The sequence below is a fragment of the Candida oxycetoniae genome, assembly GCF_023343755.2.
Source record: "Candida oxycetoniae strain CBS 10844 chromosome Unknown scaffold53, whole genome shotgun sequence".
Lineage (NCBI taxonomy): Eukaryota > Fungi > Ascomycota > Pichiomycetes > Serinales > Debaryomycetaceae > Lodderomyces > Lodderomyces oxycetoniae.
Window position 1 is genome coordinate 1 of NW_026055428.1, and position 20,857 is coordinate 20,857.

At 38.6% G+C, this 20,857-nt stretch overlaps 9 protein-coding genes across 9 annotated transcripts; 6 read left to right on the forward strand and 3 right to left on the reverse strand. All coding sequences in view use genetic code 12, as the record gives it.

Annotated features, from left to right (window-relative positions):
• KGF56_002394 (fluoride transporter) lies at positions 1–1,594 on the forward strand (the record flags this gene model as incomplete). The annotated part of the gene is made up of 2 exons (XM_049323619.1): positions 254–1,343; positions 1,478–1,594. Coding segments are annotated over 2 exons (1,207 nt in total), but the record flags the coding sequence as incomplete, so codon positions are not given.
• Positions 1,595–2,722: 1,128 nt separating this feature from the next.
• Positions 2,723–4,417, forward strand: KGF56_002395 (putative ferric-chelate reductase; the record flags this gene model as incomplete). The annotated part of the gene is made up of 1 exon (XM_049323620.1): positions 2,723–4,417. One exon carries the CDS (start codon positions 2,723–2,725, stop codon positions 4,415–4,417), a length of 1,695 nt encoding a protein of 564 aa, XP_049180510.1.
• Positions 4,418–4,874: 457 nt separating this feature from the next.
• On the forward strand, positions 4,875–5,634 carry KGF56_002396 (uncharacterized protein; the record flags this gene model as incomplete). The annotated part of the gene is made up of 2 exons (XM_049323621.1): positions 4,875–4,963; positions 5,028–5,634. 2 exons carry the CDS (start codon positions 4,875–4,877, stop codon positions 5,632–5,634), a joined length of 696 nt encoding a protein of 231 aa, XP_049180511.1.
• Positions 5,635–5,718: 84 nt separating this feature from the next.
• Positions 5,719–6,942, reverse strand: KGF56_002397 (GTPase; the record flags this gene model as incomplete). The annotated part of the gene is made up of 1 exon (XM_049323622.1): positions 5,719–6,942. One exon carries the CDS (start codon positions 6,940–6,942, stop codon positions 5,719–5,721), a length of 1,224 nt encoding a protein of 407 aa, XP_049180512.1.
• A 506-nt stretch (positions 6,943–7,448) lies between these two features.
• On the reverse strand, positions 7,449–10,879 carry KGF56_002398 (glycoside hydrolase family 125 protein; the record flags this gene model as incomplete). The annotated part of the gene is made up of 2 exons (XM_049323623.1): positions 7,449–9,094; positions 9,697–10,879. The coding sequence occupies 2 exons, from the start codon at positions 10,877–10,879 to the stop codon at positions 7,449–7,451; spliced, it is 2,829 nt and encodes a 942-aa protein (XP_049180513.1).
• A 327-nt stretch (positions 10,880–11,206) lies between these two features.
• KGF56_002399 (uncharacterized protein) lies at positions 11,207–11,749 on the forward strand (the record flags this gene model as incomplete). The annotated part of the gene is made up of 1 exon (XM_049323624.1): positions 11,207–11,749. The coding sequence occupies one exon, from the start codon at positions 11,207–11,209 to the stop codon at positions 11,747–11,749; it is 543 nt and encodes a 180-aa protein (XP_049180514.1).
• A 714-nt stretch (positions 11,750–12,463) lies between these two features.
• On the forward strand, positions 12,464–13,420 carry KGF56_002400 (uncharacterized protein; the record flags this gene model as incomplete). Its single annotated transcript, XM_049323625.1, has 1 exon — positions 12,464–13,420. The coding sequence occupies one exon, from the start codon at positions 12,464–12,466 to the stop codon at positions 13,418–13,420; it is 957 nt and encodes a 318-aa protein (XP_049180515.1).
• A 106-nt stretch (positions 13,421–13,526) lies between these two features.
• MRE11 (MRX complex nuclease subunit) lies at positions 13,527–15,476 on the reverse strand (the record flags this gene model as incomplete). The annotated part of the gene is made up of 1 exon (XM_049323626.1): positions 13,527–15,476. The coding sequence occupies one exon, from the start codon at positions 15,474–15,476 to the stop codon at positions 13,527–13,529; it is 1,950 nt and encodes a 649-aa protein (XP_049180516.1).
• A 202-nt stretch (positions 15,477–15,678) lies between these two features.
• GCN2 (serine/threonine-protein kinase) lies at positions 15,679–20,817 on the forward strand (the record flags this gene model as incomplete). Its single annotated transcript, XM_049323627.1, has 1 exon — positions 15,679–20,817. The coding sequence occupies one exon, from the start codon at positions 15,679–15,681 to the stop codon at positions 20,815–20,817; it is 5,139 nt and encodes a 1,712-aa protein (XP_049180517.1).
• Positions 20,818–20,857: the final 40 nt, after the last annotated feature.

The following is a 20,857-nucleotide window of genomic DNA, read 5'->3' on the forward strand; positions in this document are numbered from 1 at the left end:
GGGGGGGGGGTGTCTTGTAGTGTGTTTTCTTTTGGTTTCTGTTTGGGGCAGGCTTGTGTATTTGTGTGCCTCTCCGTGTGCGGCTCGGGTTTTCTTTGTTTTTAATTTTCCAAGAACTCTTATTTAGATTACTATTCTTTATGGTTTATAGCAAGGTTAGGGGCTATTAAGTTAAGTTTATGAGTTCTACAAGACTGAGTATTGAAGAAGAACGGCTACAGCGTAGGAGGACTATTGCGAGTGAGCATGCTAGTGTACAAGCTGAAACTATAGGAGCTGGTCTTGCAGAAGGTTTCAGTGGGGAAGAATTTATTAAGAACCAGAAAATCATAATTAAACAGTACCACAAGTATAGTGTTGTACTTTTGAATATAGTGCATGGTTCTATATGGGGTGTTTTAACGCGGAAAGGTTTAATGCAATTAACTCAGTATGACGGATCTTATTTGTCTGGGGTGATTTGGGCCAACTTTACCGCATGTTTAGTGATGGGGCTAGCTATTGAGAGTGACCAATTGTGGATAATTTTACTAGATAATGAGGTTTATACAAGCAAGGCATCTATCCCCGTGTACACGGGTCTCACCACGGGATTCTGCGGCACGGTGTCTTCCTTTTCATCTGTGATATTGGAAGCATTCAATAAAGCTTCCAATACGGAGATTGGAATCACCCATCATCCGCCAAATGCCGCGTATGGAATCATGAATTTCTTAGCGGTGATATTAGCCGAGTTTGGATTATCGATAATGGGGTTCCATATGGGAAAACAATTACTGATGGCGATTGATAAGTTTACACCAAAGTTGACTTTAGGCAGTTACAAAGCACTAGAGAAATTCTCGATGGCGGCTGCGATTTGTCTCGTGATCATAACATGTGTGCTATTAGGAGTGAAATCGCAAGGTTCATGGAGAAATTGGACCTTTTCCATGCTCTTTGCGCCATTTGGAGCCATTTTACGATTCTACTTATCGAAATGGTTGAATTCGAGAGTAATGAATTTCCCAATGGGCACTTTTACGGCTAACTTACTAGGGACTTTGCTACTAGCGATATTCACGTTAATCGCAAGGGGTAAGCTGCACTATAAGGAAGAGGGAAACGGAGGCGGAGGCGAGCAAGGTAGAATTATGGCACATATAATGGGATGTCATGTATTGACAGGGTTAGACGACGGATTCTGCGGTGCATTGACTACAGTGAGCACTTTTGTTGCTGAATTATTTGGTTTAAAGACGATTTATGGTTATGTATATGGAACTAGTTCAATAATGGTAGCTTTTGCTATAATGGTTTTAGTCTTGGGTTCTTATAATTGGAGCGTGGGCCTAACCGACCCTGTTTGTTAACCAGAGTAGAAAGATTTAATAGAGTAATAGATAATAAATAATAGATAGCTAGCCTTGGTTAGTAGCCTTGGCTAAAGGACTAGTTGAATTAACCTCATTTACCAGCCTTGGCCAAAGTTGAATAGTTTAGTCAACTAGCTTTAACTAAAGAATCAGTTGGATTGTTTAGTCAATTAGCTTTAGCTAAAGAACCAGTTGGATTGTTTATTCAATTAGCTTTAGCTAGAGAACCAGTTGGGTAGTTTAGTCAATTAGCTTTGGCCAATAGATTTGATTCATAATGTAATTTTTATTCAAGTTGGCGCGATGATTGTTAATGAGCAAATTATTATAGACGGAAAAATATTGCTCGACTATCGAGCAGTGCGACACTATCGAGCAGTGCAAGATAGTGGAGCAATACTTTGTAGCTGCCAACGACACTATCGAACAGACAACTATAAGAGACAAGTATTAGAGACAACTATAAGAGACAAGTATTAGAGACAACTATAAGAGACAAGTATTAGAGACAACTATAAGAGACAAGTATTAGAGACAACCATTATAGACAAGTATTATAGAGAGGTTTGAGATGTCTAGACAACTATTAGAGAGATGTACCTTTGATTAATATGCATATGTAACTTCCCCCCTCTCTTTTTTGCTCTAGCTCTTTCTCTCTTTTGTGGCTTTAGCTTTTTCCCTCCCCTCATCTCCCCTCTAGCGTGTCGGTGCTAGTGTGCACCACTATAGAGCAGAGCGAGATATTGGAGCAACACTCAGTAGCTTGTTACAACACTATCTCGCTCTGCTCGATAGTGTTCCTTTTCATTGTTCCTGGTCGATAGGGTCTAATCAAATCTTACATAACAGATCCATCTCTCGGTTTCTAATTTTTTCTTCTGCGTTTCCAACTATAAGAGCAATTTAGTAATTTCCTAATACAAACAATGATTCTCACTCTTTGAATGAGCAAATTTTCTATTGACAAACAAGGTGAAATGAAAATAAAAGGAGGATTAAATAAAAGGAGGATTAGTAACTGGTATAATCTAGATTGAAGAAATATAGGACAAAAATGAATCGGCTTATTATAGTGGTCCAACTTATGAAATGGTACAGCTTATAGATACAGCTATATAAAGTGTTACAGTATTACAGCTCATAGTAATACAGCTCATTGTAATACAGCTATATAATAGATAGCTTCTTACTAACAGGCCTTTCTTTTCAAGTTTTGCTATTTCAAGTAATAGGTTATAGCTCGTTAATAATAGCTGATTGCGTTTCTAGCTTTTCTGATGAAGAGAAATGTACAATATGAGGGCCTCGATTGTATAGCAGATGTATCGAATCTGTTATATATCCACTATGGCCAATTGCTGCAAATGCAAATTCCTTGGGCAGCTCAAGCAGAGTATGCCAAGTATACCGTTTATTTTGGTATTGTTGTTATCCTGTGCTGTTTATTCAAACATTTGTACTATAGAATACGTGATCTCACTTACAAATCCATGGGACCAAAATCAACTACGAACCCAATATGTTCGGTTATAGACGTTGCTATGGCCTATGGAAGATATATTGGCTATAAACAAACTCCTTGGGTTTCTACTCAAGTTCTTTCATTACCAAATTCCGTTGGTGCTACTTTGTTCATGTCGGTTTCATCGTTATATTTGTTGTGCTATTGTTTTGTCCCCCATTTCTGGTACCGCCCCTGTAGCGAGTTTGGATCTCCCCCCTTGGCAGTTAGAGCTGGTGTCATGTCTACGGCATTGTTTCCCTTTATTTATGTGCTAGCAGGCAAATCAAATGCCATCACCTTGCTAACAGGAACAAGCTACGAAAAATTGAATCTATACCACCAATATGTCGGGTGCGCATCATTTGTCTTGGCAATAGTCCACACGATTCCGTTTTTATACCAATCGTTGCAGGAAGGAGGAGCAACTTTGTTGCATCATTATTTCACAACAAGTATCTACTATATTAGTGGTATACCATGCATAATTCTCTTGGGATTGCTTTGTGTTTTATCAAAAGCATGGGTAAGGAAACATTTCTATGAGGTGTTTGTCCATCTTCACTGGATGATGGGAGTCGCTTTCTTTGGTGTGCTTATTTGGCACATTAACCAAAATATGGGAGCACAAAATTACATGTGGGGTGCTTTGGCATTCTGGGCAACTCAAATAATATACCGGCTCTTAACAAAGACATGTTTTAAGCCAAATGCAATGTTCCTTCGCTCGAGAAAAGCGCACTTGGAAAAATTAGGAAATGGCGTATATCAAATCAAAATTGAAAATGTCGCTGATTATAAGTGGTCACCGGGACAGCATTGCTTCCTCAGGTTTCAAGGTTGGAGAATACTCGATTCTCATCCATTTTCAATAGCGTCAACTTGTGACTCAGATGGAGGGCTGCTGATGAAGTTCATTGTTATTCCACAAAAGGGGTTAACAAAAGTGCAATACCTTGAATTGAACCGGCAAATTGAAATCAATAAAAAAGTCTACATTGATGGACCATATGGTGGCACATTTAGAGATCCTACAAAATTTGACAAGATTGTGTTGATTGCTTCAGGAAGTGGTGTTTCAGCGACACTTCCATTCTTGATATACATGAGTCAGCAAGAAAAACTGGGAAAGCTGGTAAACTTGAAATGCATCAATTTCATTTGGATAGTGAGGAAAATAGAGGATACTAACTGGATACGCGAGGAGTTGAACCAATGTCAAGCAATTCTTGGGTCCAAGCTCCAAATGGAGATTTTAGTTTGTCACCGTACAAATATGATTGAAGATAATGACGATTCGGAAAAATCCATCGAGTCGAAATCAAGTGATATAGTAGCTTGTAATGTCACATTTGAAAAACCAAATGTTCTGGAGGTTTTGAAAAGCCTAACATCGAGCTTTGCAAGAAGAAATTTGATTGTGTCTTCTGGTAGTATCTCCATGAAGAGGCAAGTGAGCTCTACAGTTTCCCAATTGCAAGAGTTGATTTTCAATAATGACTTGAAAAACACAAATGTCGAAGAAATCTATCTTCACACTGAGAGTTTTGGATGGTAACACTATCGAGCAGAGCGAGATAGTGTTGTAACAAGCTACTGAGTGTTGCTTGAGCTGGTGAAAAAGAGTAGAAAGGGTGAAAGGGTGAAAAAGAGTAGAAAGGGTGAAAAAGAGTAGAAAAGGGTGTGGATGGTAGTATATTGATAGAATCGTAGATGGCAGTATATTCATAGAATTGTAGATGGCAGTATATTCATAGAGCTGTAATAATATAATTATTCACAAATACAACAAAGTAAATTGCCATGTTTTCATCATCTTGTTTACTCTATCATATCATCTCTCCTCTCTCAACAAGATTGAAAAATAATCTCCCAGGAAGAAGAAGAGAAAAAAACCCCCATTATTGATAGATATACTTCTTTGTAACAAGGATTCAGTAATGAGTGTACCTGTACCTGATTTACTATTAGACCCACAGTTAAAGTATTGGGTCTTGTTACCCATTACTATTGCAATGGTTGTAGTTGGATTGCTTAGGTCCAATGTCACATTTTTGATGCAACCTGTACCAAAATTGGAAAGCTTCAAGAAGGTTAGAGAATCGTAAGTAGAAACAAGAACCCGTGTTCCCGAATGAGGATATAATGCTAACTTTCCATTATTCTAGACAGTTTCTTTATAAAGCTCGATGTTTTAGAGAAAACCAGCATGTATTGATACGAGAAGATTTTAAATCAATGAGGGATTACCTTGTTGAAACGTTGAATTCCGACAAATTTCTTGCCGATCCGGATAAAAAGGATGAACAAATAAACCCTTTGGATCCATCTCAAAATGATGCCCTCATGCAAATGGCAAAGGGCAATTTACTTAATTACATTCCGCAAACCTTGATCATGGGATGGGTGAACTATTTTTTTGCTGGATTTGTCATTATGAAATTGCCATTCCCACTTCCTGATGGGTTTAAAAGCATGCTACAAAGCGGAGTCAGAACTCCGAATTTGAATGTCAGGTACGTGTCGTCGATTTCCTGGTATTTCGTTAATCTTTTTGGTTTAAGACCCGTATACTCATTGATCATGGGTAAGAAAGAGGCAGAGGAATTAATTGCTCAACAATCACAACAGCAAATGCAGATGCCAAGTTTGGGTGGTCCAGGTGGCCCAAAAGCAGAAAAAATGTTTAGAGCAGAGGCCGAAAATATTCAAATCTTGACTCACGAGTCAGTATTTGACGACATATTTAATAGATTTGTAAAAGCAAATGCGTGAATGAAATAGAAAATAGGGGTGGAATCAAATAGAAAATAGAGGTGGAATGACATAGAAAACAGGGGTGGAATAAATGATTCAATTCTACTGCGACCTCCTTATATAATTTGCAATGTTCTCTGCAGTCTTTGAAGATGCGGTTTTCCCTCTAGCCTCAAATGCATCCCTATACCGAGCTTTAATATCCGCGTCTGAAACATCATCCAATTCAGATTGACGATCTTCAGCAAAAGTGTATTCTCTTTGCGGACCACCTAGTGCTTCTTCTTCTTCATCAGGGTACACTTGACCCTGTAACTGATCATCTCCATCTTCATCTTCTTCATCATCTTCTTCATCGTCATAGTCTGAAAGTACCTCACTATCTTGACCCTTTGGGTCTTTCTTTTTCTCCTCCATATGCAAATCTTTCATTAATTTACTTAAAGATTTGGCCTGTTTCTTTTTCTTATCTTCTTCTTTCTTCTTCAAAAGCCTCTCCTGCTCCGCCTTATAATATTCATTATATTCATCTACTTTATTGTCCACTGCCTCCAAAAATTCGTCAAATCCTTGTCCTGTATACGAACTCACGCCAACAACATCTAATGTGTGATAAAACTCTTCCAACATCAAAGACATGGAATATATTAAACTACTCATATAACCGCTACCCTGCTCCCCATTTTCATCCTGATCTTTCTGGACCGCCGTTTGAAAGCTTTCAAAGTCGGTCATCCACTCTTTGGCAAAGTCACAACTTTGCACATCCGTCTTATTGAAGACAACAATCATGGGTAATTTGGTCTTGTACAATATCGAGCATGCATACAACATATTAGACATAAAGGTGGTGGGGTTTGTGTTTCTTGGCGTATCAACAATATATGCAATTACAGTTGGGAATGTGGATGCAAAAGCTTCGGTAATAATCAGACCACTCGCACTCCAAATGAAGCATTCGATTTGGCCTGGAGTGTCTATAATCACATTAGATATTTTCCCTTGTTTCTTTTCAACCAACTTGATCACTTGGTCAATCTTGGTGGAAAATAAATTTAATGAGGTTACAATTGCACCATTGGGACCCAAATTGTACTCCTCCATTACTTTCTTATACTTGATAGAATCCCTAATATCAATATTAGCTCCAAAGGGTATTTTGATCACGGCAGGATCAAGATTAATTACATACGGTGCCTTCTTCTTGCTATGTAGATGAGAGTTCAACCTTTGCATAAACGTAGTTTTCCCAGATCCCGCCATACCAATACATAGCACAACAGGGCTATTGCCTCCCTTTTCCGCCGTAGAATCCTCACAAGACATATTGAAACGTCTTAATAAAACTTGCTCTTTCCCTTTGAAGATGACCCCCAAATAGAAAGAAAAGAACTTTACTAATCTTTTTTTTTTCACTACTTCTTCCTTCTCTTCTCTTCCATTTCTCCAAAGTAGGCTTTTTTTTTTGCTTTTCATTCGCAGCCATTATTTTGACATATATTTCAGCCAGTGTTGCTGGTCTTTTGCTCTTTGTTCATATATTCAACACTTATATATGTATATATGTAATGTATACTGAGACTTGAAGCCCTTTTCCTCTTGGAAAAAGATAAAAAAAAGGCAGTGCCAGCGCCCTCCCCCTTCTTTCCACTTCCACTGCCTTTGGCCCACTATCGAGCAGAGCGAGATAGTGTCACTAGTTAATCTGCTCCACTATCGAGCAGAGCGAGATAGTGTCACTTGTCAATCTGCTCGATAGTGTCACTAGCCAATCTGCTCGATAGTGTCACTAGTCAATCTGCTCGATAGTGTCACGAATCCCCCCTTTTTTTTTACAAAGACTCTTTACTCAAAGCATCCTTAATACTAAATGGCGTGTGTTTCCATTCTTCCTTGAATATCAAGTGTGGCTTCTTTTGAGCCAAATGTAATATAGTCTTACCAAATTCTGAATTACACCAAGCAAACCATGGCCGTGTATAGTCAGTTCCATCCATTGAGTCAACATCGACACTCTCATGCATGAGCCCCAAGTTTGCCGTATTATCCATCACCATCTTGAGGCTGGCTAGAATCTCCTCGTCATCATCAGTGGTTCTAATCTTAACAAGAAGAGACATTGGCCATGCACTTCTGATGCCAATGTGAGGACCGCCAATTCCTTCAAAGTACTTACCTTTCAAATAATACGGGTTGGCCCTTTTTTCAAAAATCATCTTTCTTGTGTTTTGATACACTTCATCATCAACTGGTTTATACCCCAATTCTGGAATTGATAATAATGAAGGTATATTTGCGTCATCCATAAACGTTGCACTTGCATACCCGTCAACTTCGTACGCATACACTTTTCCATAAATTGGATGATTAACAATCCCAAAGTTTTCAATCCCCTTTTTTATTGCTTCAATGAAATGGATTGTTTTTTGCTTCATGTTTTGAAGAACAGCACCTGTCCTCTCTTTAAAAGACTCTTTTTCCTCTAAAATATTGGCTAGGGTTCTTTCTAATTCGGCCAACATGTGCATATTCCCCGGTATAAAGAATTGGAAAATAGTTGCGTCATCACTCGGTCTAAATGCACTGCGAATTAGACCAGTACCATAATTCACTGGGTTTCCTGCTCCACCCAACAGCAAGGTTTCAGAACCAATATTTGTGTTTCTTTGGAAAGAGTAGTAAAATGGTAATGCTCGACCAGTTTCTTCATCAAAAGTGGGGTTGCTTTCTCTTTCCAAAACTATCAAAAGTTTCTCGTACGCTTGTAGCCATTGCTCATTTATAAATGATGTATCTCCATCAGAATTTTCATAGTATTCATTTGTTAGTGTGAGAAAAGAAGCTAAAGAATCAATTTCATACTTGCACTCAAATACCTGTCTCCAGTCTGGCCGAGGTAGCACATTGTCAAATGCCGTCATACCACGTTTCACATTCGACCCTGGTGGCGGATGAAATGCGTTACAATATGGCGAGTTGTTAACGTAAAAAGCTTGAGTGTTTATGGCCCCTAAAATTAATTGACGCAAGGATGCATCGTATTTGATAAATGGTTGGTAAACTGACAACTGTCTTGCCGCGTCTCTGAGCCATTCAGCATGTATGTCACCTGTAACTACAAAGGTCTGAGGTAAAGTGTCCTTATCTGAATCAGGATTGTTGTTGTTGTTGTTGTTGCTTTGTCCCATTGGCTCAGTAGTATGCCAAAGTATCGTTGTGTCCAAGGTATTGGGTAAACAATTCTCCATGAGCCTTGCCAAATCGGCATCTTCAATTTTCATCTTCAAATCGGTGATTATATTTTCCACCGCCAGGGACACAAATGTTCGACATTTGGGAGCTGGTCTCATGTATGGAAACTTACGAGGACCACTTGAAAACGGCGGATGCCTTGATTGTGAGTAAGTGACGTAGTTTGGACACGATTTGGTATTCAAGTTCATAAGTTTGAGAAACTTACTATCAACATCATCACCATCTAACAGCAGCAGCAGCAGAAGCAGCAGAAGCAGCAGCAGCTTCCCGTTTTTTGCACTTGAATGCTTTTCCAAAGAGACCAAATCCTTGAGGGGCTTTGCTTGCTGTACATGAAATTTAATATTGTCAACAGGATTTGACAGCTTATCGCTAGTGGGCACTCTTGATTTGAACAATAATAAGTAAGTAACTGCTACAAGCAGTATTATCAACACCGGTCGTACCAAGTATACTAGCCTAGATTGAGTTATCATTGTTGACTTTCCTTCTAAACGTCCGTGCATGAGTTAGTATAATCACAAAGTCTTACTTACCTTTGAACAAGTAGCTCTTAGTAACGTATATATCTCAATCTACTAATCTATCCACCTTTTTTTCTTTTTCTCGTAGCTTATCAGATGCGGCTTTGACCAAAACGTCACTAATTGAAAGAGAAAGAGAGAGATAGAGAAGGGAAAGAGAGAGATGGAGAAGAGAAAGAGAGAGAGAGTGTGTGTGTGTGTCTGTGTCCGTGTTTCTGTGTGTATATGTATTTGATGTATATATATTTGGTGTATGTGCGTATTTATTCTTTCGTTAGATAAAGAGCATCTCGTAGTGGACTAAAACCTGCCGTAGTTACTCCCCTCGCAACCAATTCTTCCAAAATCTTACCAATTTTATTCTCATTGTTCTTGTCAACTTTTGCTAATTCTAAAATATCTTCGTAAGTTGTAGCAGCATTGTTTGAGTTGGTTGAATTTATTACACTTTGTAAAGAGTTTCGCAATGACTTGTTTGTCAATGAAAATCTAGCACCAACTGCCTCAAACGATGAGCCCTGGCGCAAACAAGCACTGAGATCAGCAAGGTCCATATTCATGTCTAAAACATTCAAGAGGTACAAACTTGTATATTCGAGATCGTAATTGAAACTCTTGAGTAAATCATCGTTATCGCGTGGATTCAGACTCAAATCAGATTTTTTTATGGCTTTTATAGTAGCATCAACAGTTTTGCAAATAGTTTCATCACTGTGCGGAATCTCCTGGGCATTTTGGTTATTCACAATGCGAATGGGTATATTGTTCCAAAGATGTTTTACAAGCTTGTCATCAACGGCATTTATAGCAGACCATCTAGCATTCTCTAATATATTGTTGAAACTTTTTGAAGTCGGCAGATTTTGGTATGTAAGCTGATTGTAGCCCTTTATTGCCAAGAAAAGCAAGTCTGTACGAGTAACTTTGTAAAATTCAACAGCCTTTTTATGAGATGCTAGTTGAACTGCCTTTTTATCAGATGCTAGTTGAACTGCCTTTTTATCAGATGCTAGTTGAACTGCCTCTTTATCAGATGCTAGTTGAACTGCCTCTTTATCAGATGCTAGTTTCAGGTTAATCTCTTTAACTCTTGACTCCATATCAATCACCGCCTGGTTCCAGTGGTCCAAACTTTCGGGCGAAAACAATCGATTCTTTTGCGTTAAAAAAAGCATGATTGGAGCTCTGCCATGTAGCCTTTGCAAGTAAAATTTAAAAGTTTGCCTTTCAACCTGATGTAGTGCAAGTGCAGCTCGCGGATTAAAGTACGACTCCACAGTGGACTTGATATTTCTATAAAAAATACTATCCATCGTATTGTTCTTGGGACAACTCGGTAACAAGCCCTCATGACCAGATATGGCTTTGGGGTTTTTAAACAAGGATTTGGTGCTCGATAGTTCTAGCGGTCCAAACCTAATAGGGTCCTTGAACAAATAATTCTCTTTACCTCTATCAGATCGTCTACTTGGACCTCTTTTCATGTTTAATGTAAGTATAGTCCATATTTTGTGCCGAAGACCAAAATAAGAAGTTTTTTCAAAATGGGCCTTTATACGGCTATCATAAGAAGAATGTCGCTGATTAGACAAGACTTTGAAAAGTTCTAGCAACCGTCGTATCGGTTTTGGAACCCTTGAGTGATACATAGAGATATGCCCAAAACTTGAATAATTTCCATTGTCAGAGATGAAAAATAAATTAAAAAAAAAAATTGTATACAATAAAAAAAAAACGGAAATGGTTCTTTTTCTTTCCCCCATCATTTCTTTTTATACACACGGGTTTGATTGCATCCTTTTGGTTTAGCAATGCTTTCCCGTTCAATTAGAGCTAGTAGTAAGTCCCCACTCTTTTTTGCTTATTTGCCAAGACTCGTTTCCGGTTTAATTTCTCGTGCAAATTATACGAGTTTGAGAGATGGTGTGTCTTTGAGAAGTGGTTTGACAAGTAATCTAAATGCGATGAGATTTCAGAGCAATTCTTCAAAACCAAATGACTCGGAGAAATTGTTAATTGAATTCACATGTAATGTTTGTAATGACAGGTCTAAACACTCCATGTCTAAGCAAGCATACGAGCATGGTACGGTATTAATTGAGTGTCCCTCGTGCCACAATAGGCATTTAATTGCTGATAATCTCGGATTTATTAGAGATGACAAGTTCAATTTAAAAGATTATTTGGAAAGTGAGGGACAATCGTTTAAATCAAATGTGTTGGAGATTGATGAAATTCCTCAAAATTTAGAGCATAGCACAGGTTCAACCGCTGATGAGCATAGACCAAAACAAGAAAAGATTGTAGACCTTGAATCTTCAAAGCCAAAGATTATCAAGGACAAAAAGGAATAAAGATGAATAGAGATGAATGGAGGTGAATAGAGATGAATGGAGGTGAATAGAGATGAATAAAGATGAACAGAGATGAATAGATATGAATAGAGATGAATAGAGACTCTACTCTCTGGTCCCTTCAACTACTCTTTGGTCTCTTTGACTAGACTCGCTTTGCTCTTCCAGTCCTGCTCCTTTTACTTTGATTGCGAAAAAAAAAGAAATAAAAATTAAAAAAATTAAAAAAATAAAAAAAAAAAAACCGTTTGCAAGTTTTGCAACGCTGCTGCGATTAAGGAATCAAACCCGTGTATAGACTAATCATTAATTACAGAACAACGTTATATGACGACCCTGACCTTGTTGAATACTTGTTGATGTATTCTTGATTAGTTTGGACAGATATATCAAGGTAATATATATGGCCATGTAGAGACTTTTTCGAAATGTCATCTCTAAACGTCAGCTTGTAATTAAGCATTGTTTACCTCTTGTGTGTATAAATTTATGTTTATTGATATTATTATCAACAACCATAAAGAAGGAGCATCAACAACTCTATTACCAGCAAATAAGGACAGGAGAAAAAAAAAAACTGTGCGCGCATGAAAAGCGATGGGGAATGTAGGTTTCTTTGACTTGAGTAGCGAAAAGATTTCTTTGACTTAAGTAGCAAAAGATTTCTTATTCCAAGGTGCAAAAGTTTAAGCCAACAGGGTCGATCCAGTCAACATGTTGCCAAGGTTGCAGAGATGTGTTGGAATAAATCGTTGTGTTGCTCAATTTCATGCTATAAGATTCAACTCTGTAGTCAAAGATACAAAAAAAAAACTTGTTGATGATGGTAAATCAAAAAAGGAAAACGGTTTCAGTGATGATGTGTTAAACAGATACAAGGCTCAGTTGGAACAAAAGGCTAGAGAATTGGGGCTTGACAATGTGGCTGCGCTCAAGGATAAGTACAAGGATCAAATTGAAAAGATCAAATCGGAGCTAGGTACTGTTGACTTTGCAAAGGAAATCACAAACTGGGAACTGCTGCAACAGAAGGACAATAAGAAGAAAGATTCTACTGTTATCAATGTTCGATCACCAAGGGATAAAAGTGCTGAAAAAAAGCAAACACCTTACAAAACATTGGACGACTATGTAGATGTGGAAAAGATCAAGAAACTTTCTCGTGATGAAATTGAGTTTTTATGGAAAACAAGATTTCAAAAAGATCCACAATCACTTCACGCTGTTATCAACAATAAGCAATTTGACGGAATCTCAGAAAATGCTGCTAGATATCCATACTTTATTTTGCCATTGCCAAAGAAAGACGATACAACTAAGAAAGAGGGATATCAATTGGAGTTTGTTCAATGGTCTTTTGTCGCTGAGGAAACAATACACTGTTTATTCACTTCATTAGCAGAATACAAGCTCCATGGCGAGTTTGCCAAACCTCATGTGGTCTTAACATTCCACCAGGATTTAAGTAAGGACAAAGATATAGTTTTGATGCAAGGATGGAATGAGAAAGATGGCGGTTTGTCAACTGAAGAAGCTCAATTGTTGGTTTTGAACTTGCAACGATTTTATAATGGGAAATTCCCGCAAAGACTCCAATTGGTCAAAGAGTTTAGTGAGGGAAGTGAAAAGTTTAGCTTGGATAAATTGGTCAACGAAGCTACAACCGTTTAATTTTATTATTTTTCATAGATGATCATATAAAGAGAACTGATGACACTATCAAGTGGAGCGCACTAGCTGCCATTGTGTATCCAATTTGCTCCTTTTAGTTTTATTTTTATCTGCCTCGCCTGCGGGTTCCTGCTGTAGTCCTCTTTCTTGGTGCTGGCTGTGGATAATACTCATCATCATCATTACTACTAAGAATTTGCATGTCGTCGTCGGGATAAGTGTCAAGTTGAGTGGCTTTATTTCGAGATACATTCCGCGACGATGGTTTGGCAACCTCCAATACTTCCACTTCAGAATCCTCAGAGCTAATAATTTCTTTACTTTTCCCAGCTTTCAGTCTATTATTGTTGTTTCTTTTCTTTTTATTGTTGCTCCTTGTCTTGCTTAGCGACACCAGATCCGAATCATAATCACCATCACCATCACCACCACCATCACCACCACCACCACCACCACTATCACCACTATCACCGCTTTTAATCTGCATCAAAATTTGTTTCAACATATTTTTTGATTGTTTTTCGTCACCGTGGAATTCGGTATCGTCAATATCCACGTTCAAAAGAATCTTTGTTTCTTTTTTAATTTCGTTATTTATATAATGACTCAAGCTGCTCTTATCATCATTTTCCACAAACTTCTTTACAGCTTCGTTCAAGCCTGCCTCTGGAATCAAAGCTAACTGGGTTTGTTTCAAAAAGTTGCTCACAATATCCTGTAGTGCTAGCTCAGTGGTCTTTTTTGCATTCAAGTTTTCCTCAACCAAATCAGCATCAAATTTAGTCCTTTTCATCAATACATCCGTCTGCTGAGGTGTTTTCTTTTTGTAAAACTGAACAACGTCATTCACATTTGCAATTCTTCCAACAAACTGATTAGAAAATCGCCGCACATTTTCAATCTCGTAGCCTCCACTATATTCCACCCGTAGTCTTACTAATGGCAACATTGGAGGCTGACCATTTTGTGAATTTATTGAATTTCTCGTTCTCGTTGTTGTGGATACATGATTATGGTTATTACTAGCTCTTTCAATAACAGACTCCACTTCTCGTACCAAAAATGCAATAACGTCGGATTTGGAAGCCTTACCAGGAATCAAGTCAGTCTTCAGCAATACTATATCCCTCAAGATGAATGGGCGTACGGTTTTTAAATCAATTGCTTCCAAAGAGTAATCTTTGCCCTTTATGCGAATAATGAAAACCTTTTTGTCAGGAACTTCTCCTTCGGACAAAGAGGTGGCTATTGAAGAGCCAGCTTGTAGGACGTCAAATTCTGTTTCTGGATTGTGGACAGGGTGTGGTATACATTCATGTTCATGGCCCCAAAGGACAAAGTCCAAGAATGAAGGCAAAAAGTTTTCTGGAATGCTGGACTTGTACGTATGCAAGGCGTGGTTCTGATGAATCACGAAAAGATTGAACCAATCATTTGTGTGGGTTCGCAGCCTTTCGAATTTTACACCTCCATCTCGAAACAGCCTGTGTAATCTTTCATCTCTTACATTGGACATACCGTATAGAGCCAATTTTGTAGTACCTTTTTGTAAAAGAATCGGCTTCACGGTGATTGATTCAGTATCTGTGACTTTGCCAAAGTAGTTCAAGAGGCCGCAAACGGCCAAAACGTCAAGTGCCAGCAATAGGCCCTCGCCTGTAGCATCATCGTGGTTACCGCTTATTGCAAACACCGGGATCGATATGTTAAGATTGGGGTCCTCGTAGTTTACCTCATCAAACCCATTTGACATACAATCTGCTGGCTCATTCAACAACTCTAATTCGCAAGGTTTGTCCCCCATACAATTAGCCCTCAAAGATTTCATTACATGATAAATAGACTTCTTGGAAGGCTTGTTTATATGGAACAAGTCCCCCCCTTGTATCATCATATCGACATCTAAATCGCGGGCAATCTGAGTTATTTCGTCAAAAGTCTTCCACCCATCATCCCCTCGTATTGGATCGTTCTCAAAACAGCCAACATGGTTATCAGTGGTCAAAAGTACCTTAATAGTATCTTCTCCATCCTCTACCTTATCCACCAAGGGCATACTTATCTACAACCCTTCCCTTCAAGATCTTGAATCCTTATTGTTGAAATTTCTATTAAAGAGACTTTCTTTAGCTGCGAAAAGATATATTCTCACTTTAAAGTATTCGAGGTAAAGTAACATAACGAGAGAGAGAGAGAGAGAGAGAAAGAGAGATAAAGAGATAAACCAATTTGGCATTGAGTGTACAAATTGAACATCAATGCCCGAAAACTCGATAAGCTTGGATTTGAAGAGTAGACAGGAAGATGAATTTAATAGTATAGCTTCAATTTATGGGGACATTTTCAAGGATATTACATCAAAGGAGTTGGTTTGGGGTCAAAAGGCAAATCCACATTTCCAGATTGAATTATCGTCTGAGGCCCAAGAAGGGCATCCAAGGGTGTCGTTTGTTTTGGATATAGAGTTTACGCCGACTTATCCATTGTCTGCGCCAAAGGTCAAGGTTTTAGAGCCTCGTAACCTATTGAAAGGCAATATAACTCAATTGAGGGTGAAAATAGACGAGTTGATAAAAGAGTATGCAAAGGAGGAAGTCTGCTTTACAATTATATCTGAACTCAAGTATTTGCTCGATGAAATTCAATCAAAAACAAACAAGGTGCTATCGTTGGAAGAAGAGAGGGAAGAGCGTTTGAAGTTGGAAAGAGAGGCATTGCAGAAACAAGAAGAAGAGTTTATGAAAGAAGAGGAAAAAGCCGCACTCGAGCGTAATAAAGAGCTCAATGAGCAGATCCAAAAATTTAAAAGTGAATTTGTTGAGGATGATGGTGAGCTTGAGGATGAAGGACGGTTATCTGTGGCTCCATTACCTCCTCCACCAGTAAGGGAGACAAAAAACTTTTTCTTATTTGAAAAGGACTTGGAAGACAGATTGCTACAGAATGGACCACATTTCAAGTTTAGAGCGGTTCTGGGGTTCATTAAGTATAATAAACAAGGGTTGCTAAGCTCGCTAGGTGACCAGTTTATAGTAAAACCTTTTGTGCATGCAGAGATTCTGCAAAAATCCGATCAATTGGGAATAGAATTGTCTTATCTTTTGACAGAAATAAGTTTGACACATAACTACTGGCAAACGGAGAAGGGAAAGCGAGAAATACAAGAATTGGAGAAGGATCTACAAAGCTGTATAGCGATTGTAGATCCGCGCATTTTGAAATTGGTTGGTTTCCAAATTGATAAAAAGGAGAATGGGTGGAAGGTTCGGCTATTGAATGAATACTCATTTGTAGCGAGAACTTTACTGGAAACCCTCCCATCAAAAGGTCACGTAGACTGGGCTCTTGCACGAAACTGGTTGATACAAATTTTACCTGTATTGGAACACTTACACAGCTTGGGATTCATTCATAAACTGATTGGACCGGAAACTGTATGCATATTTGAAGAAAATTGTTTAGATGATGAGATAACCAATGAAGGGGTATCTAAAGAAAACTACGGAGGAGTGGTAAAGTTAGCTCATCCTTCTTACGGGCATAGATTACATCGGATGCGACAAATGCACCCGAATCATGTAAGCAATTGTGTGACCCATAAAATTTGGTTAGCCCCGGAAGTAGAAACACTCGCTGGTGTTTACAGTAATAACAAATCTGATATATGGGACCTAGGAATTTTGTTTTCAAAAGTTATGCTTGGTTGTGATATATTTGAAGAATTGGAATGTACTCCACAAGAATTTGCACGGAAAATTAATGACAAAGAGCTCTTGGCAAATTACAAAAGCCAGTATTCGGAATTGGTTGGGGATTTATTGTCCAAGATGTTACAGCCTAAACCCTCAAAACGACCGACGCCAATTGAGTTGAATGCACTTAGATTTTTACGTGATGGACCTGCATTAACTAGATATCAAATTGAAATGAGAAGCAGTGTGGGTATTTTGAGTGAAAGAAATATGTCCACTACTAACTCAGAACGGCAACATTTAAAAGAGAATAGCTCATTTTTCCCAACACCCCTTGAATCAAAACAACAGCTGCAGCAACAGCAACAGCAACAGCAGCAACAACAACTACAACACACAAATAGTAGATATGAAAGAGATTTTGAGGAAGTTGGCAGATTGGGTAAAGGAGGTTTTGGCGAAGTGGTGAAAGCTCGGAATAAAATGGAAGGTACTTATTATGCGATAAAAAAAATCAAACACCGGGCCAACAAGTTAGATTCAATTTTAAATGAAGTATTATCTTTAGCCCGATTAAATCATCAATATATTGTCCGCTACTATGGAACTTGGGTAGAAGAGATAGAAGAAGATTTTTCAACCTTCAACGAGTCTGAGTCGTCATCGTCGTTAGTGACCGTCATGAACAAAAAAAGGAACTATGTCGAACCGCTGGATTATTTGGGTAAAGACCATAGCACCCAGCCATCGTTTTCTAATGCAACACGGAATAGCTCATTTCAAATTGATTTTATGTCTCGTTCGTTCGACCCCGGAATTGAATTTTCAGATAACTCTTTTAGGCATGGAGATTTATCAGATGAAGAAGAAGATGCATTTGAATTTGCGCACTCAACACAAGATGAAGCAAGTCAAAATCAGGATTTTGAAGAGTGGAGTTCAGATGGGAAGGAGAAGAAGCGCGACCTTCTGAAAAGGAATTACCCTCTGCAGAGTGAAGTAAACAATAGGATGTCAATATTGTACATACAAATGGAGTTTTGTGAAAACAACACATTACTTGATTTAATTGGACAAGGTTTGCCAGGGCATGTGACTGAATACTGGAGACTATTCCGTCAATTGTTGGAAGCGGTATCTTATATCCACAAAGAGGGCTTTATACATCGAGATTTGAAGCCAATGAACATTTTTATTGATAGGTCAAATAACATCAAAGTTGGTGACTTTGGCTTGGCAAGGAAGTCACAGTTGTTGCTAGCACCAGAAACACGAAACCAGCAACAACAACAACAACAACAACAACAACAACAACAGCAGCAGCAGCAGCAGCAGCAGCAGCAGCAACAGCAACAGCAACTCGCCCGTGTCGACAAGGAGGGTCAAAATGGAATGAAAGGCGGAGACTTGTCCACCATTGTAGGGACAGTATTATACACTGCTCCCGAGGTGGCTTCTGGAAACTACGACGAAAAGGTTGATATGTTTTCTTTGGGAGTCATTTTTTTTGAAATGTGCTATCCCTTAGCTACTAGTATGGAGAGAGTCACGACTTTGAACAAAATAAGAAACCAAGTGTTTCCCCAGAATTGGAAGAGCTCCCTTGAAAAGAAAATTGTGCAGCAGTTGTTAAGTATAGATCCGAAATCTCGGCCCAGTGCATCAGAACTATTACAAAGTGGCTGGTTGCCTGTAGAATACCAGGACCAAGTGACACAAGAAGCGCTCAAATCATTAGTAGATCCAGCGTCACCCTGGCAACAACAAGTGCGTGAGACGCTCTTTAAACAACCCTACGTGTATGCCAAAGACATGTTGTATGACAATGATGGAGTAAGCGCAACAACACAATCGTCAAATGACTATTTACTCTTCAGCAAGCTTCTAGAAGAATTGGTGACTATTTTTCATCGACATGGAGCAGTTGAGAATTTGAACATTAATGTGGTACTACCGAAAAGTCCATATCAGCTAAACGATCAGGTATACGAGGTACTAGATAAAAGCGGATCAGTTGTTACTTTGCCTTATGACCTAACGATTCCTGTTGCCAGGTTTATCAGTAAAAATGATGTGCATGCTTCGAAATTCTACCGCCATGAATTTGTTTACAGATCAAATCAACGAGGCGTTGGAGTGCCAGAAAAATATAGCGCCATGAATTTCAACATTGCGACGGAAACTCGTGAAGATGTTATTGTGAAAGACGCTGAATGCCTCAAAGTTGTTGACGAAATTTTGGGTTTCATTTCGTATGTTCCTACAAAAAAGATAATTTTAATCAATCACTATGATATTCTAGATGCAGTTATTTCATTTGCATTTGAGAATGTAAAAATTGATGAGAAAATCATTGTATCAGTTTTGGGAACATTGTCGCAGTTGGAAGTTGATATGAATAGCACAGAAGTGAAAAGAACCCTTCGGGAACAGTTGAATATCCCCCACACTGTTGTAGAAGACCTTCTTGAAAATTTCAACTTTACCTGTTCAATCCACGAAGCGCGGCATAAGTTGCAGAAATTAATGATAGATTCTCCACATTTGATTAAGGCTGAAAGAGCTTTTGCGTACTTGACAAAGGTTATGGGGATACTAAAGCAGTTTGAGTTTGTTTCAGATGTTGTGTTTAATCCCTTGAGCAATTACGACAATCAGTACTACTGTCATAGTATTATGTTTCAAGGCATGTTCAAAGCTGAAGAATCTAAGCGATTGAACAGGATAATAACTGGCGGACGGTTTGACTCCTTGATAAATTCCTTTTCAGATATTAACTCAATGATAAAGTCTTCGAAACCACTGAGCTTTAATAAACCACCATCACACTGTGTTGGATTTACATTAACCACAACCTTTCTTTTCAAATGGATGAAGACCATAGTTTCACGCAAGAATTTCAAGCGTAGCGCTGGTAGCTTTGGGAGTCGCTGTGATGTAATTGTGGGTTCTACAGATCCAGAGGTTTTGAATAAATGTGGTTTTGAATTGCTTGGAAAGCTTTGGTCCAAAAATATTAGTGCGGATATTTGCACTAAAGCCAAGCCACAGGATGAGCTTATTCAAGAAGCCATTGACGCTGGATCAAAGTGGCTTCTTTTGATGAAGCAGTCTGGACAGGCATACAAGCGATCAAAAAAGGCATCGAGCTACAAACCATTGAGAATCAGAAACGTTATATCTGGTAAAGAAACAAGTTGGGACACATATGATGAAGTATTGAAAAGTCTTTCTGACGAAATGAATGAAAAAAAGAACACAAGCGAGGACGAATTGCCAGCCCACTCACAAACGAAAATAGATGATGCCCATGATTTTGAGGAAGAAATGGGATCGATAGACTTGAATCAAAAAGTTATTGTTGTTAATAATGAAGCACCCAGGGGTCGAAAGAACAAGCGTGAGAAATGGGAAACTGAAAGTCATGGTCGCGTTGTGGGATCGAAAGCGGTAAAAAGTTTAGCGAATGGCCCAGTTTTGATTTTTGATCTTCGTGATGAAGTTTTGGACATGATCAGCATTACGTCAATCCACCAACAAGATGAATGGATCAGAAAAGTGGTGTTTAGTTCCAATAATTTACCTAAAAGCTTTGCTTTGAACATCTACAATAATTTGGTGAAAGAAGCAGCAAAAGGTCACAAATGGTGTATATTGGTTGCAGCAAAAACACACCATACAGCAATAGTAGACTTACAGAGATAAAGCATACTTCAATCCCCTTTCAAGGGTTACATGTATATAA